General features: G+C 58.0%; 2 protein-coding genes across 7 annotated transcripts; one reads left to right on the forward strand and one right to left on the reverse strand.

Annotated features, from left to right (window-relative positions):
* The first annotated feature begins 1,113 nt into the window (after window positions 1–1,113).
* Window positions 1,114–10,141, forward strand: RELL2 (RELT like 2). Of its 2 annotated transcripts, none has more exons than XM_048960956.1 (8): window positions 1,114–1,555; window positions 2,045–2,258; window positions 2,960–3,025; window positions 3,103–3,169; window positions 3,281–3,469; window positions 7,036–7,516; window positions 9,407–9,449; window positions 9,659–10,141. In XM_048960956.1, exons 2-7 carry the CDS (start codon window positions 2,051–2,053, stop codon window positions 9,446–9,448), a joined length of 1,053 nt encoding a protein of 350 aa, XP_048816913.1. In that variant the 5' UTR covers window positions 1,114–1,555; window positions 2,045–2,050; the 3' UTR covers window position 9,449; window positions 9,659–10,141. The 2 variants fall into 2 exon arrangements, with proteins under 2 accessions (XP_048816913.1, XP_048816915.1); XM_048960958.1 differs by lacking the exon at window positions 1,114–1,555 and adding an exon at window positions 1,571–1,680.
* Window positions 10,139–15,365, reverse strand: FCHSD1 (FCH and double SH3 domains 1). 5 transcript variants are annotated; one of them, XM_048960952.1, is made up of 19 exons: window positions 15,267–15,365; window positions 14,968–15,065; window positions 14,811–14,856; window positions 13,919–13,992; window positions 13,549–13,693; window positions 13,337–13,473; window positions 13,196–13,259; window positions 12,987–13,115; window positions 12,716–12,838; window positions 12,533–12,628; window positions 12,352–12,459; window positions 12,168–12,272; window positions 11,715–11,963; window positions 11,552–11,635; window positions 11,289–11,466; window positions 10,997–11,202; window positions 10,831–10,921; window positions 10,700–10,767; window positions 10,140–10,531 (listed from the first exon to the last, which is right to left on the reverse strand). In XM_048960952.1, exons 1-19 carry the CDS (start codon window positions 15,285–15,287, stop codon window positions 10,472–10,474), a joined length of 2,082 nt encoding a protein of 693 aa, XP_048816909.1. In that variant the 5' UTR covers window positions 15,288–15,365; the 3' UTR covers window positions 10,140–10,471. The 5 variants fall into 5 exon arrangements, with proteins under 5 accessions (XP_048816908.1, XP_048816909.1, XP_048816907.1 ...); XM_048960950.1 differs by having other exon boundaries at window positions 10,700–10,921; XM_048960949.1 differs by having other exon boundaries at window positions 10,831–11,202.
* Between the last annotated feature and the right edge of the window lie 52 nt (window positions 15,366–15,417).

Below are 15,417 nucleotides of genomic sequence, written 5' to 3' on the forward strand. Positions count from 1 at the left end.
GGAGTTCTGTATGGATGGAGCCCGTTGGGGTGCACATCCACAGCGATGGAGCTCCGTGGGGTTGGAGACACGGGGCTGGGGCTCCATGGAGACGTAGCTCCATGGGCATGAGGACACAGGGATGTATCCCCGTGGGGATAAGGACACAGGTTTGGGGCTCCATGGGGATGCTGATCCAGGGGGATGCTGGGGTCAGAGCCACCGCGCCATGCCCCAGTACTGCCCTATACTGACAGAAGGAAAGAAGGATGGGTGGAGGAACTCTATGGGATGGGATACCCCTGTGATGTGTCTGGCAGGAGCAGAGCCCACTCCTTGCCTGCTCCTTTCCTGCTTCCAGCTCTTTCCATGCAGGGTTCCCCTGGGAAAGGGGATGGCGTGATCAGGACTGGTTGCACCCCCTGTTTGGACTGCTATGCAGAAATGCGTTGGGTGGGCGGAAACACCAAGGAGCAGAAAGGGATTTATTGTGAAGGACAGCGGGGGCTTGAGAACAGATGGGGATCAGCCTTACTCTACATCTCAGGAGAACCCGAGACTTGCAGCGTGCCCTTAGAAGAAGCAAGGTGTAAAACACTTTTAATGTCCCACTCTGTGCCATGCTATATGCTGTTGCAGTGTGTTGGGCTGAGATCAGGTGCCCTCTCATGCAGCCATCCTGGCTTTGTGCCCATTGTCCCCCCCTTGCCAGGCTGATGTGCCTCCATTCCATCCTGGGACAGCAGACAGAAGGGTGGCACTGACGACTTGATGACCTCCTCAAGTCATAGGATGCAGGAGGGTCTGTGGCTCCTTGCAGCTACTGCCAGGGCTCTGATGGCCACTTCTGGATGCGGAAGGGAGCTCTGGTGGTGGCACAGCTAAGGGCTGTGGATCACCTGCCTGCACCTGTTCTCAAGGGCTCAGCTGCACGAGGAAGCTCAGTGGTGGTGGTGGGATGGGACTGGTGTCAGCAGGGCTCACAGGAGCGTTGGGTGGCTTTTGGGTGCGGGATACAGAGGTGTCATTTGCAGCAGAAAAGATTGGGGTGAAACTTCCCAGGCTGAGGACAGGCAGGAAGGTTGTGGCACTGAAATGTTGAACAGCTCGGACATTTTGGGAAAGAAGGGAGAACTGCTGACATGGGCTGCTGGATCCACAGGGGCTCCTTTGCAATGCTTCTAACCATTGCAGGCAAATGCACCTCGCTCTGTGCTCAGACACTTTCCAGCCGGCTCTTCTTCAGTGCTCCAAAAACTGCCCGGGAAGGGGGGTGCTGGGGCAGGGAGCAGCGTGCCAGCACCCGCTGCTGCCGCTTGCCCCGCGCTGCAGCTGCCAGCAGCATTTCTCTGAGCCTGCCTGAAGCCATCCCCCACCGCGGGCGTTCCGGAGATCTCAGGCTGAGGACGAGCGGGTTGGCAGCGGCCGCCTCGGCAGGCAGAAGCCGCCGGGTTCCTTCCCGAGGAAGCCGGGACAGCGGAGGATGCTCGCGGCAGTCCAGAGCCGCGGGGATGCGGGGTTGCTAGGAGGCAGGTGAAGGTGACGGGGACAGCGCTGCGGAGCACCGCAGGCCCAGGTACCGCCGCAGCCACGCACCGCACCGCGGATGGGGATGGGAAGGCGGGCGGCGGAGGAGCGAAGTGGCTCCGGGGGTTGCGGGGAGGATGCGGGAGCTGGCGGTCGCTCGGTCCTCCGCCCGCCGTGAGTCACGAAGCGGGAGGGGGGGGGGGGGGGGGGGCGAGGGGAGAGAGGGCGAGGGGCTTTGCGAAGTGATGCTGGGGGGTTGGTGCCCTTGGGCTGCTGTGCGCGGGGGGGAGGGGGAACGCGGCTGTTCCCGCTGCTCCTGCTGCCCTTGGGATGCTTTGGTGGCTGCGGTGTGTCCTTGGGAAACAGAGCTGAGCCGGCCATGGCAGGGCTGTGCCTTCATCTCATCCCCAGCTGGGAGCCGGGTCTGACCCAACAGGGCCTGGAGGCAGCATGGGGGGGGGGGGACTGAGGGAGAAGAGGAGGAGGAGATGCAGGCAGCCTGGTGGGGGTCTCCAAGCCACCTTCCCCCGTCTCCTAGATCCGCATGTCCGACCAGAGCAGCAGCGAAGATGGGGAGTCCGACTCCCAGCACAGCCTGTACATGGTCTTCCTCCTTGTCTTGGTCTTCTTCATCATGGGGCTGGTAGGGTTCCTCATCTGCCATGTCCTGAAGAAGAAGGGCTACCGGTGCAGGACGTTCCGGGATGAGCTCGACCCAGATAATAAGGACGTGCTGGCAGAACTCCAGGCCAGTGAGTACAGGGAACTGGGGGGCTCTGCTGCTGCCCTTTGGGACTCCTCAACCACAGCCTTTGGGTGTGAGTTGGGCTGGCTGGAAGATGCATGGTGCGACGGGGCAGGGAGCTCGGCCCTGCTACTGTGGGGCTGTCCCTATCACAGAGAGCACTGAGTGTGTGTGAAAGGCAGAGCTTGGTCCCAGTAAGCTGCTTGACTTGGCTGCACATGGATGGTATCTGAAGTTTCCAGGCTGATTTTGATTGCTGGAGATGCCACGACCTTGGGAAAGTCTCTTTGGGCTTCTAGGAGCATGGCAGCAGCCCCTGACTGTGCTCCGCAGGGCAGCTCCCCACCAGCTTGAACCTGCTCACAGGAAAAGCCAACCCTGCAGGCTGGGCTAAGGTCTCCCAGCCAGGGCTCCTGTCACCAAAATGGCCAAAGGCCTGTTGTGATGGGTGCTGGGGATGGCTACCAAAACAGGGCAGACATCCAGCCATATTTCCCCAGCGTGCTCTTTTAAGCTTCAAACACCATAACTCTGGGACTTCCTCCATTGGAGATTGTTTCTATGTATTTAACAAGCCCTCCTTGGTTTTCTTGTATGTGAACTTGTCCCATTTACCCTTAGAGACCTTTAGCCCTGTAGCACCCTGCAGCCAGGAGCTGTAAGGCTGGCCCAATCCCACCCCTCAGGCGCCATAATTTCTCCTTTCAGATGAAGAGGAGGAGCTGAATGAGGACACCGTGGAGAAGATCGTGAGATGCATCATCCAGAATGAAGGTGAGTGTTTCCTTGGGCTGGCTCACAGCCTTGCTGGCCGCTTTGGCTGACACAATCCCTTTTTCCTCTCTCTTCAGCAAACGCAGAAGCCCTCAAGGAGATGCTGGGGGACAATGACGGGGACATAGCAGTGCCAATGCCCAGGTGAGGGAAACCTATTCCAGCTTGTGGCTCTTCTAGAGTCAGGGAGAAGAAACCGTCGCGTGTCACCTTGGTGCTGAGGATTTGACCTGTCATGTCCTTTTCCTCTTGCAGCCTTTGTCCCCACCGTAACAGCCAGGATGGAGGCCCCCCTCACCACCATACAGTGCACCTGGGCTCCACGCAAGCCCCCTGCATCCACTGCAGCAAAAGGAGGAGGCACCCACTGCACCGCCAGGGCCGGTCCAAGGATGGCAAAGGCCGGATGCACCCCGGAGAGACCACTGTCTTCTCAGTGGGCAGGTACTGCTCAGACGGAGCATTGCTCCACGAAGTCTTTTCTGTCCCACTTGTCCACTTGCCTCATGCTCCTCCCCATCTCTTGTCCTGGGTTGGCCCTGCTGTTGGGTCCTCTCACACCTCGAAATTCCCGTGGTGTGTGGCTGTGACACGTGGGTTTCCTCCCTCCTCCTCCCTTTGGTGACTCAGGCTGGGGTTGTCCCACTGGCTCAGAGCAGAGCAGCACCAAACCCACGTCCCTTCTGAGCCTACAGCAGGGTAGGGGGCAGCCTTCCTGTGGGGCAGGTGGTAGGGATCTCATGGAGAGGGGGGACAGCAGGTTCCTGTTGCAAGTAACTCCCACCAGAATGAAAGAATGGCTATTCTGCCCCAAGTCTTCGCCTGCAATAATGACGATAATTAGATAGTGTGGGAGGAAGGTAAGAATAGGGGAGTGCACTGACAAATCCCACAAATAGTCTCCCAGTCCCTATCTGTTCTCACCTCAAGGGACTTCCTGAGCTACCTGTGGTCTCTGTGCTGTGAGTAACTGATGCAATCTGTGACCCTGCCCAGGCTGCCCCATTCCCCAGCAGAAGTGTTCTGATGACATTCAGCCAGACTGGGCACCAGGGTTGTGGGCTTTCTACCATCAGAGACAGGAGGGAAGGGAACTGGGGGCTTTAAGAGGAGCTGGTGCCCTTGCTGCCAGCTGGCCTGGGTTTTGGGACTGGTGGCTGGTAAACAAGACCTCTGTACAGTCGCATATTCATGGCTAATCTCATTCCCTGGCCAGAGCCCAGCTCCATCTCTCCTCCATGTCCTTCATCCATGCTCTTCTCACTCATCTCTGAGTGCATGAAGAAGCTGATCTCTGTCCCTAACTGCACCTTCCCTCACATTCTGACGTTCTCCCCTTATCCTTGTTAGGTTTTCATGTCACATAAGATGTTTCCAAGGTTATGTTTTAAGTTCCCACTTCCTGAATCTCCTTGGTATGAGGTCCGACTGCAAGGTTATTGTAGTTCCACCACAGCCGTGCAGGGCTGGAGCATGTGGCCCACGAAAAGCTGCTGAGAGGATGGGGTTTGTTTGGCCTGGAGAGGTCTCTGGGGGGATTTAATTGCTCCCTAAAACTCAAAGGGGTGGGAGGAGTTGAAGTGAAAATGGAGCTGGTCTCTTACTGGAGATGCACATTGGAAGGGCAGGAGGCAACAGCCAGAAGTTGCAACAAGAGAAACATGGATGGAGCGTGAAAAGAAAATATTTCATCCTGGGACAGGGACTGTAGGAGCAGGGAGATGGATGTTCAGGGAGGCTTCCAAAACCTGCCTGGAGAAGGCCCTGAGCAACAGGAATGAGGGTGGGAACTGGCCCAGTTATGAAGGGACAGGAGGGACTGGAGACCTCCTGAAGGCCTTTCCCACCTAAACAATCCTGTAATTCTGAGTAATCAGGGCTATGTGTGCTGTACTTTCCTATTATTGAATAATTTGCCATCTTTCTTAGGGTTCTCCCTAAACCTTTCATCTTTGCCATCTCTCTATCATGCTGCTGGGCAGCCCCATAAATGAATGGCAGAGCTCATCCACGACCCACAGAGCTCTCATCCCGGGTTTGCTCAGCTGCAGCATGCTGTGTCCTATTGAACCAAGTGTCCCAGCCATGCTGCCTAGGCAGACAGCCAAAGCACTCCTGCCTCATGATCCAAAGGTTTCTTACGTTATCTCTTGAGTCCCCTCCAGCTTCTCAGAGTCCTTTCGTGGCTCTTTCAGGCTGACATTGCTCAAAGACATAACGAAGAAATGGTGTTGTCATTCGTGCCTCCTCGCAGGCTCTCCTTGCCCGATGGAACATTTGTTGGTCTTGTATCACGGTGCAGGTTCTTCATCTCCAAGTCTCTGGATGGAAGGTCACATCTGATGCTGTTTGGCGTGACCCAGCAGTTCTCAGGATGTATCTTCTTCACTTTTCAGTTATGAGCACCATTTGTAGCTGTAATGCTGAGGACCCTGTCGTGTCTACCCTATAGACATAAACTTATCATTTCGGATGCTCAGTGCTCTTACGATCTGCTTAGGATCTGCTCTGTCTGGAGCTCCCCGGTGTTTGAAGAGAATGTAAGAGCTATGATCCTGAACATCTTTCTGACATCCCATCCCTCACTCACATCCACTTACTGACCAATCCATCCTTGTTCCACCTCTGGGACCACTCAGTCTGGAGCTGGTCTTTGCTGCTTCACCTCTGACATCTCATCTGGTGCATGGACCTGTGTTCTCAGCTTCTCTTTCTGGGATGCCCATTCTCTTAACTTGTAGGTCTTACGTTTCTTTGAGCAGTGCTTGAGCTAAACTTGCATTTTCTCTGGCTGACTCACAGTTGAGCTCAGCAGAGCCCAGTCCTTCTGTGGTTGCTCCACGTGTGACTCGTGCAGTGAGTGTGGCTGTGGGGCGTCATGTCCCTCTGATGAATCCAATGTTCCTTGGCCACTGGACACACACTCACTCTGCAGATTTCCTGTCTGCTGGGCCAGCAAGAGCTCATAATGCTTACGAAGCAGAATCGGAGCTCAAGTCACAACCAGCTCACTTTAGACTCTTACACTTTGCCTATGCAATACCCCTCCCACATTCCAAGGTTGTGGTAGCTCCCTAGCTTCTCCCTTCTCCCCAGCCACAACATTACAATCACCTCCAATTATGGACTCACCCATTATGGGTGTCAGGCCAACTTTGTGGTTGCTCTCCTTCCTGTCCTGGAGCTCTGAGCTGTTCCTGGTGCACAGTGGAGGCTTGGTGGCACCTAGACACCATCCATTGTCCCAGAGGACTGTGCACAGTGTGCTTTAGTGGCTTTTAGTCAAGTAGTTCCTATTGGCTTCTGACTCCTCTAATTAAATGCAGATCGTCCTGCAAAACCTTGTCTTCCCTCTGCCTGCTGAGATTTCTGGCTTTTGCTTCCTGAACAGTGGTCAGCCACCAGGTGTAATGTCCTCATGGTTGGTAGCATCCCCATGGTTGGTAGTGTCCTTATGGTCAGTGGTGTCCTTATGGTCAGTAGTGTCTTCACAGTTGTGAAGTCTTCACGGTCAGTAGTGTCCTCATGGTCAGTACCATCTCTGTGGTTGGTGGCATCCTCATTGTTCAGAGCATCCCTTCCTCCCTGGGCTCAGCCCACTTATTGTACATCCCCCAAATCCACACTTTTGAGTCCCTCCTCAAGCCCTGTTTTGGTCAAGCTGCATCTCAGGGCATTTCATAGAACAGAGACCCATCCCCATCCCACCACGGGGAGGACAGATCCAGGCCCCTGATGGATGCACCAATCAACATCTGGGTTGGGCTTTTTCTCTTTCTCTCTGCAGCACTGGGTGCACTTTCTTCAAAAAATGAGGGAAATATGAGATCAGGTCAACAGGGCAAGGCTGGGAGGGGTATCAGTGGTGTTGAAGGAGTCTGAGGGGTGGAGATCCTCCAACAGCAGAGAAAGAGAGAGGCTCCCAACTAAAGGGAAGCTGGAAATATCAATGGGAAGGAAACAGTGCAAGAAGGAAGAGAAGAGCTTCTGACCTGGTCACCCTACTGCAGGTTCCGTGTCACACACATCGGGAAGAAGCCGGCTTTCCATGAGCAGCAGGACGGCGCCCAGCCTGACGGCAGCAAGGAGCCAAGCACGGAGGAGCTGGAGCACAGCAGTGAGCTGCTCCAACGAGAGCAGGCTCACAATGGGACTGTCCCCACGGGTAGCCTGGAGAATGGGGCTGTGCAGGAGGGGACACAGGGTGGCAAGGGCACGGAGCAGAGCCGCACCGGCACCCCAGTGCCTGGCACTGCAGTGGGCAGCTCTCCTGGGAGCACCAGTCGGCAGCGGAGGCTGCTGAGCCGCCGGGTTCTGGGAGGGTCGAGTCCCAGCATCCCAGGTCAGCTGGGGCAGGAGGAGGCCGGACTGGGGTCAGCAGATGAGGTGTCGGATATTCACGGGAGCCTGAGCCTACACGAAGTGCCGGATGAGATGGGGAGAGAAGACAGCAGCAGGAGGCAGCCTGGAGCAGAGAACATGGGGCAGCAGGTGGGTTCCTTCTCCTTCTTCTTGTCCCTGTGTGGTCTCCTGAGTTGGAGGGGCTGAGGGACCATGGCATGGCATCCAACTGAGGTCCCAGGGTGCGTGGGTGCTGCCAAACATGGAATGGCAGAATGTTTGGGGTTGGAAGGGACATTTAAAGGTCATTGAGTTCACCCTCTGCCTGGGCAGAGACATCAGATCAGATTGCTCAAAACCCTGTCTAACCCAACTTTGAGCACTTCCCATGATGGGGCATCCACAACTTCCCCAGGCAGCCTCTTCCAGCATCTCACCACCCTAATAGTGGCAAATTTCTTTCCATCTAGTCTAAACCTTTTCAGTTTGAAACTCTTTTTCCTTATCCTGTCACTGCTGGCCCTGGTACAAAGCCTTTCTCCACTTTTTTTTATGAGCCCCTTTCTTTGTAGAAACACCACAGCAAGGTCTCCCTCGAGCTCCCTCTTCTCCAGCCCAAGCTTGTGGGGTGACTCCTACTGTAGAGACTGTAGAGGAGCTGGGGCTGGATGTAGCATGAGACCTCCTCAGTCCTGCTCACCCTGTTCCCACCCCCTTCCCTGACTGCATATTTCCACCCCTTTGTTAATATATGTGCCAGCAGGGCAGAGGGATGGTCTTGTTCCACCCTCTGAGCCCTTCTCAGCAATACCAACTGCTGGCCAGGGCATGGTCCAAACGGATGTGGCTTCTCCTTGGGACACACAAAATCATCTTGACACTGTTCCTGGTGCCCACTCCCAAGGGAAGGCAGGATGTTGTTGGCTTGCAGCAAAGACCCTGCAGCTTCCAGACCTTTGTGCAAGGGATGTGTTGGTCTCCTTCGTGATTCGATTCTTTGGGCACTTGCATTGGGATCATCGTTCCTTGTCTCCCTGATGAGGCCTTCTTTGCCTCTGCCCATGGCTTAGCATCCCCCAAACTGGTGGTCTTGGTGCACAGACCTCATCAATGCAACACACAGGTAGGGAAAGATGCCCTGAAGTCCAGGAGGAAATGAATCCAACTATTTGCATCCTAGATGTTTTCCCACTCTGGAGGGCTGGTGCTCAGGGAGGGGAAGAGCACCTTGGTGTCTCCCAATCATCCCAACTTTAACGAGCTCCAGGACAGCACTGGTGAAGATGTGGGTGCCCCAGGCAACAAGAGGCATTTGTTCCCTGCTGCTGCCTCAGGGTTCTTAGGAGCCAGAGAATGAGGAAATCAGATGGTCTGGAGAAAGGCCATAGTGTGCTTCAGTGCTGGGGTTATCCCAGGGCTGGCAGCCTGCCTGGAGGAAGGAGGATGGACGTGAATGTGGACAGCCCAACAACCAAGATGATGGGCTGCAGCCCCTCTCCAGACTCCTATAGGGACATCACCAGGTTCTCCTTCCTCAGATGGCCCACCATGGTGGCAATGACCACAGTCCCTCTGGTCTGTGTGGTCTTGTGCAGGGCAAACATGGAGATGTGGTGATTTCCTTCTGCTCATCGGCTCCTCTGCAATGCCAGACTTCTCCCTTTGGTTCTTTGAGGAGAGCTGGGAAAGGGGGACAAAAAGGGGGTTGCATTCCCCAGCCCTACAGCTGTGGGATGGCTAAACCATAGGGCAGGAGGAGCATGCATAGCCCTGGGCACAGCTACACACCCAGCCCTTGGGCTGTTCCACCAGGGAGAATGGTGATGGGACATCCCTGAGATGTTTGCCCCCCAAGCCCTGGAACCAGTCAGCAGCTACCCCATCTCCTGGGTCCCTGCCAGGACCACCACGAGGGTTGTGAGCTGCTGCCTGGCACGGCATGGGGTACTGGGCTGTAAGTCAGTGGTGCTGACTCCACCCAGAAGGGTCACTGCTGTGGCCACGGGCTGCATGATGCCTGCATCTCTCCTCCCTCCATAGGAGCCCAGCGCTGTGGTGCACGACCGAGGAGCCACTGTGTGATGTGAGTGCTCGTCTTCAGTCTTGGGGCCACATCCAGGGGTGGGCAGGGGGGAAGCCATGGGCAGTGGGTCACAGCCCACCCTACCAGCTTTTGTCTGCGGACAACCCATATAGTTCTTCTGGGGGGTACCCAGGATCAGGAGATGCAGGTGGAATGGGGCTGCTCCAGACGCACCTTAGCCAAGCACCATTCCTGCTCTCTACCCACAGCTCCTCTCCACTCTTGGCCCTGGTGGCTGACAGCAGGCACAGGGCCCCTTGGCCCCACACAGGGCTGGAGGCTCAGCTGTGGGGGGCAGCTGGCCCCAGCCCCAGCCCGGGCGAGCAACTTGGCATGGCCAGAGCGACGCACGGACATTACAGACCTCATCCCATCAGCAATAGTTACCCAACTCCCCCCATGGCACTCACCACCCCGCTGCTGCCCATGCCTCGCACCCCAAGGAAGGATGCTGCAGGGGTGGGCAGGGGCACCGCCTTGAGCCCCCCAACCCTGAATTCACTGCAGATCACAGCCAGCCCCGGCGGTGCCACCGAGCACCAGCACAATGCCCGTGGTGCCAATGGGGAGGGACCACGCAGCCCCCGGGGGTGCTGATGGAGACGAAGCCTCCTGCCCTGCCCCGCTGCAGGGTGAGCTTTGGTGTTGAACTGCACTGTAAATAGATGAGCTAAAACCATTAAAGCTGCTGAACACGGCGGTGGGGTGAACTGGTTTTAATAGAGGCATGGCCACTCTGTGCCCATGCTGGACACGGTGCAGCCACAGCATGGGGAGGAGCAGAGGCCCCAGGGAAGTGATGCTACGGATGAGAGGCAGAGGCAGGGACGTGGCTGCCCCACACTGTGCAGCAGTGCCCCACGAGCAGTGCTGGGCAGGATGTGGCCCCCAAGGAGACCAGCTCAAGGAGTAGCAGGTTGTGCCATGCGTCCTGCTCCCCTCTGCACCACTGGGAATAGATAGCCCAGGGGTGAGGGGCATGTGCGGATGGGCAAAGATTTTGCAGCCTGGGCAACCCAGGGTCAGCTGAGGTCCTGCTCCAGGTCGGGGGCTCGGCCAGGAGGTGGGGGTGGTGCGCGGAGCTGTGGGGAGAAGAACAGACATGGGGCCCTCAGGCTGAGGGAGGGGGTCCCACTGCCCTGAACCCCTCCAGAATCACACCACATCCCAGCACAGAGGATTCTTCTGGCCCTTTTCTAGGCTCTGGGATAGGTTTGGGGGTCAGAGCATCACTGTAAAGGGGTACATACGGGACGGATGCGGTTGGCTGCCAGGTCTGGAGAGCTCTGCCCGCTGCTTGTGCCCTCCTGCCTGCAGGCTAGATCCACAGAAGGCTCAGACAGGCTCTTAGTGCCCCCAAGGCCACCCCCCTGGCACTCACCTTCCAGCAGTGGTTCAGGGCCGGAACCCAGACTGGCACTGAGTGCAAGGCCAGGAGGGGAGAAAGGTGGTGGGGATGGTGAGGGAAGTTCCTGCAGACACAGGGACACACAGTGTGGTGGGTGGGCAGAGCACAGAACCCCCCAGACATCGCCACCACCACTAACCTGCCCAGCCGTGCCCCGTGCCCCAGTCAGTTCCTCCACTACCAGCGAGGGGAAGACACCAACTCTGCCATCAAAATCTCCAGTCCAGAAGCCATCATCCACCTCATCCTCAGCACGAGGCAGCACGCGGATGATGGCTCCCTCAGGGAAACTCAGCTCCTCGGGGCTCTGCCCCTCATAGTCGTACAGGGCTCGCACCAGCCAAGCTGTGGGCAGAGTGGCTCAGCACCCCAAGATGTCATCTCCTGGCCCTGCCCCAGCACGATGCCCAATGTCCCCATCCCATACCCACCTCCAGGCTCCAGGACCAGCTCCGCAGCCATAATGCTGGAGAGCTGTCGCTGCAGGGCTGCCCCCGAAGGTCCCGTGGTTCCAGTGCTGGCAGCTGAGCCCGGCTCACTGCCCACACAGCTCAGGCACAGCAGGTACTTCTCAGGGACATAGCCGACCTGCCCTGCCTTGTTCCGAGCCTGGAAGGGACAGAAACCACATTACCACTCCAGTGATGTGGCCCCAGGCCCCCAGCACTGGGACGAGCTGGATGGTAGATCCCACCTTCACCCACTCCTCCATATCGCCATCCTCGATAACTTCCAGCTCCTCTCCCTGTGAGATGGATAGCTCATCTGCATGGCAGCCCTGCAGGGGACAGGTGACAACATGTGACAACCAGGCTGGCAGTGCCATCCCCAGGCGTGCATGGCACCGGTGGTTTTACCTGGTACCCAAAGATGACCCGACAAGTGTAGGGGTAGGTGCGAGCAGCATGCCCAGGCTCAGCCTCCTCAAACGTCTCATCGCTGTCATAGTCATCAAACTCAGTGGGGTCCAGCCCTGTGGGTGCCTCCGTGCTGGGGGTGCGTGGGAGCTCCCCACCTGCCCGCACTGCCCCGGCCAGCCAAGAATCCACATCCAGCCCTGCTGTACGCAGCAGTGCCAGCCGTGCCTCTGCCTTCGCCCTGCCAACCTGCGAGTAGAAGGATGCTTCAGTGACTATGGAGATGTCTATGGAGTAGGGGACAGCTATGGGGTGGGGGACAGCTCAGCCTCACCCCTTCCTCCACAGACCACAGTCCCCAGGGTGGCTGCTCCATAGCACAGCATCCCAGCACAATTCCACACCCAGGATGTGATGAAGGTTGAGGGCACCCTGAGCACATGTGGGACCCACCTCTGCCTTCCAGATGTTTTCTCGCACTTCCTCCATCTGCCGCTCCACAGCGGCCACCTCTGCCTCGGGGACCTGGTGCCTCCTGGCCTCAAGCCTCTGCAGCACCTGCATGGGCAGCAAGATGGGGCTGCAGCAGTCACCCTCTGAGACCCCTTGGGAGAGACAGCCAGGGCTGTGTGCCCACCTCCTCGCCATGTGCCTTGTTCTTGCTGTCTCGTGTTGCACGCATGGCCCAGCGCCGTGCCTCCTTCTCCAGGCTGGCTCCGCCATCCTCCGGCTGCAGCAGGGACACCTAGGCAAGGATGGGGTTGTTGGGAAGGGTCCAGGTGTGCAGTAGCCTATATTGTATTGATTCTCATATCTACCTCCTGGATGCCATCAAGCTGGAAGCGCTGCTCAGGCACCAGCATGAAGGCGGTGTGGTCCTGCAGGAAGAGGAGGAGGTCCTGCTCCCGGCACACCTTCATAGGGGAGAATAAGGGGCTGGAGGATGCACTCCCATCCCCACCATGTGCCACTCAGCACAGAGATGGGATGGGTGGCAGTACCCGTGCAGCCGCCTCTGAGATGCGCTGGAACCAATCCTGTGTGATCTCACAGCTCTCCACCTCTGCCCGGCCAGCCGTGCTCAGGTGGTCACGTAGCCGCTCGTACAGGTCCCCATCCAGAGCCTATGGACAGCACATGCCCATAGGGAAAGGCATGGAAACTTGCCAGCGAGACCAGCCCCGGTGCCACAGGACAACTCTGCACCCATCGGGTGACCGTGATGGGACACAGTGTCCCTGCAGCACCGTTGTGCCCCCACACAGCCCCCACCTGCATGATGGCAGGCAGCTCCACATGGTAGTAGTGCTCCAGGTGGGCATTGGCAGACACCAATGTCAGCACGTACTCATTCTGCACCCCTGCCCGCTGCTTTGAGTACTCCGCCATCTGCATGGAGAACTGGGGATGGGGACAGCAAGGTGACACACTGTCCCCGTTGTCCCCATGCTCAGGGACCGTGCCATCCGTGTGCTGCCCACCTTGGCACTGAGTTTCTGCAGGCTGGCCTTGGTGTGGAAAATCCTCCGGTCACTCTTACGGAGTCTAGTGAGGATGGGGACAGGTAGACCATAGCATATCCCCAGTGCTACCATGGCAGCCCCTGTCCCCTCCCTGCTCACCGTGCCTCCACGTCGGCAGCCTTATCCTTGGCCACTTCACTGCTGCGCTGCAGGTGGCTGAACTGCTTCTTTGCTTTATCTAGCTCCTTCACCGTTTCCAGCAGCTCTGCCTGCGCCTTCTGCAGCTGCTCCATGCTCTGGGAAGAGACATGAGACCTGGGACATATCTCCACTGCCTCACCCAGCCCTGCAGACGTGCCCTCACCCCATACCTTCTTGAGCATCCTCTCCTTGGACAGCCGGGAGCTCTTGATGGCCTCAGCAGCAAGGCTGCGGTAGCTTTCAGAGGCACTGACACGTGCCTGCCCTGTGTATGCTGTCCCTTCAATAATGCCCTTCCAGACAGCAAAGACACTCCTGTAGGGATGGGAACAGAGTTCGCCAATCTGTAGAGCTTTCTTACACCCACAGGGTTTTTGGGGATGCCCACAAGGACAGGCAGCCCCAGGTATCACATCTGGGGGGACGTCCCACCCAGTGCTCCATCCTCAGGGCACCCAAATCCAGCCTGGTGTTTGTCACCTCCTGGTTAGAAGGCCACATGTCAACCCCCTGTCCCCATTCTTATTTCTCATAGCCCACCTTGAGTCTCCAGCATCGCTGCGGCCCCGCTGCCAGTCTCTCTTCACAAACTGGCTTGCCAGCCTCTGCAGTGCCTGTGGACAGACTGTTGTCACTACTCCCTCGTGGGCACCCTGCTGTGGATCAGAGGATGGGGGTAGGGGAGGACCCCCCCATCCAGTGGTCACCCCAGGGGGTCAGGTTGCCCATGCAGGGAAACGAGGTGAAGGCTGGCTCCATAAATGCTGCCTTGGGGCAGGAGGCAAAGGAAAGCTCACATGCTGCAGCTTTGAGAGGTGAGGGCCAGGAAGGGGATACCGGTGATAGATGCCAGCTGTGAAGGCAGAGCAGCCCCAAGCATAGAGCAACCCAACCCTCTGCCCCATGGAGATGGCCCCCATGGGGTACAGCACCCACCAAGATGTGCGCTGAGAGCCCAGAGCAGGTAAGTGGCCGAGAAAGCAGCAGGGCAGCAGGAGGGAGGCAGAAGGCACAGTGCAGTGAGGGGCTGGGCTCCTCTCAGAGCCCCCTGGGTGATGCTGGAGGAGAGAAGAGGGATCAGGGGGAGTGGGGATGGTGGCACTGCCAAAACCCCAGTGAGCTGAGAAGGGAGGACACAGGAAGGGAGGCTCAGGTGTGGGGCACAACGCAGACCCCAAGGGATGCAGTGGGAAGCCCCAGGAGCTCAGATACATGCCAGCCCTGTGATGACCCAGCAGACACAAGAGTGGGAACGCTTCCTCCCCCTGGGCACTTCCACTGTGCCCCAAAACTCAGTAGACTGCATTTGTGCCACGCTCAGCAAAGTGCTCCAGGATGCATCGATCCCTCCCGGCTGGCACTGCGCTGACCCTTCCTCCCAAGGGCCCCATCCAAGCTGTGTTTGCAGGGCTGATTTCCCACACACCCTTACCTGCCCGTACTCCCGCTCAATCGAAGCCCTCTGCTTGCTGTAGGACCTGTGGGACAAGGCAGCAGAGCAGAGGGTGGCAGTGGGGCCACCTCTCCCTACCACCCCCACGGGTGACACGGCCATGCCTTCACCTCAGCGGGCTGAGAATGGCCCTTACCTGATGTCCTCCAGCAGCTCGGCATCCCGCTGCTGCTTGCTCTGTAGCCCACACAGCTGCTCGGCAAAATGGAGCTTCACCACCTGGCTCAGCTTCCCCTGCAGGCAGAACACTCAGCCCTTGCTCGGGGGTCCTCGTCCTCGTCCTCATCCTCACCCTCGTCCTCATCCCCGTCCCCGTCCCCATCCCCGTCCCTATTCCCGTCCCCATCCCCATCTCCGCCCCCGCCCCCATTCCCGCTGCAGTCCCCAAACGCAGATCCCGATGCCACCCTTACTGCACCCCAACCCCGCTCTCACCTTGCGCGGAGGTGGCTGCATCTCCCCAGTCCCGCACCCGGCCCCGCAGCGCGTGTGCGTAGCCCGGAACTGAGGCTCCGCCCCGCCCCTCCGCTCTAAGCCCCGCCCCCCCGCTGTAAACCACGCCCATCGCGTTGCCCTGCCCGTTCTC

The sequence above is a fragment of the Lagopus muta genome, chromosome 14 (genome assembly GCF_023343835.1).
Source record: "Lagopus muta isolate bLagMut1 chromosome 14, bLagMut1 primary, whole genome shotgun sequence".
NCBI classification, from domain to species: domain Eukaryota; kingdom Metazoa; phylum Chordata; class Aves; order Galliformes; family Phasianidae; genus Lagopus; species Lagopus muta.

Coding starts and splice junctions, on each gene's coding strand:
- RELL2 (XM_048960956.1), top strand. CDS start 2,051: ATGTCCGACCAGAGCAGCAGCGAAGATGGGGAGTCCGACTCCCAGCAC. Junction 3,170..3,280: donor ATAGCAGTGCCAATGCCCAG/GTGAGGGAAACC, acceptor TTCCTCTTGCAG/CCTTTGTCCCCACCGTAACA. Junction 3,470..7,035: donor ACTGTCTTCTCAGTGGGCAG/GTACTGCTCAGA, acceptor ACCCTACTGCAG/GTTCCGTGTCACACACATCG.
- FCHSD1 (XM_048960948.1), bottom strand. CDS start 15,287: ATGCAGCCACCTCCGCGCAAG. Junction 15,066..15,266: donor TGCAGCCACCTCCGCGCAAG/GTGAGAGCGGGG, acceptor TTCTGCCTGCAG/GGGAAGCTGAGCCAGGTGGT. Junction 11,636..11,714: donor GGGTCATCTTTGGGTACCAG/GTAAAACCACCG, acceptor TGTCCCCTGCAG/GGCTGCCATGCAGATGAGCT.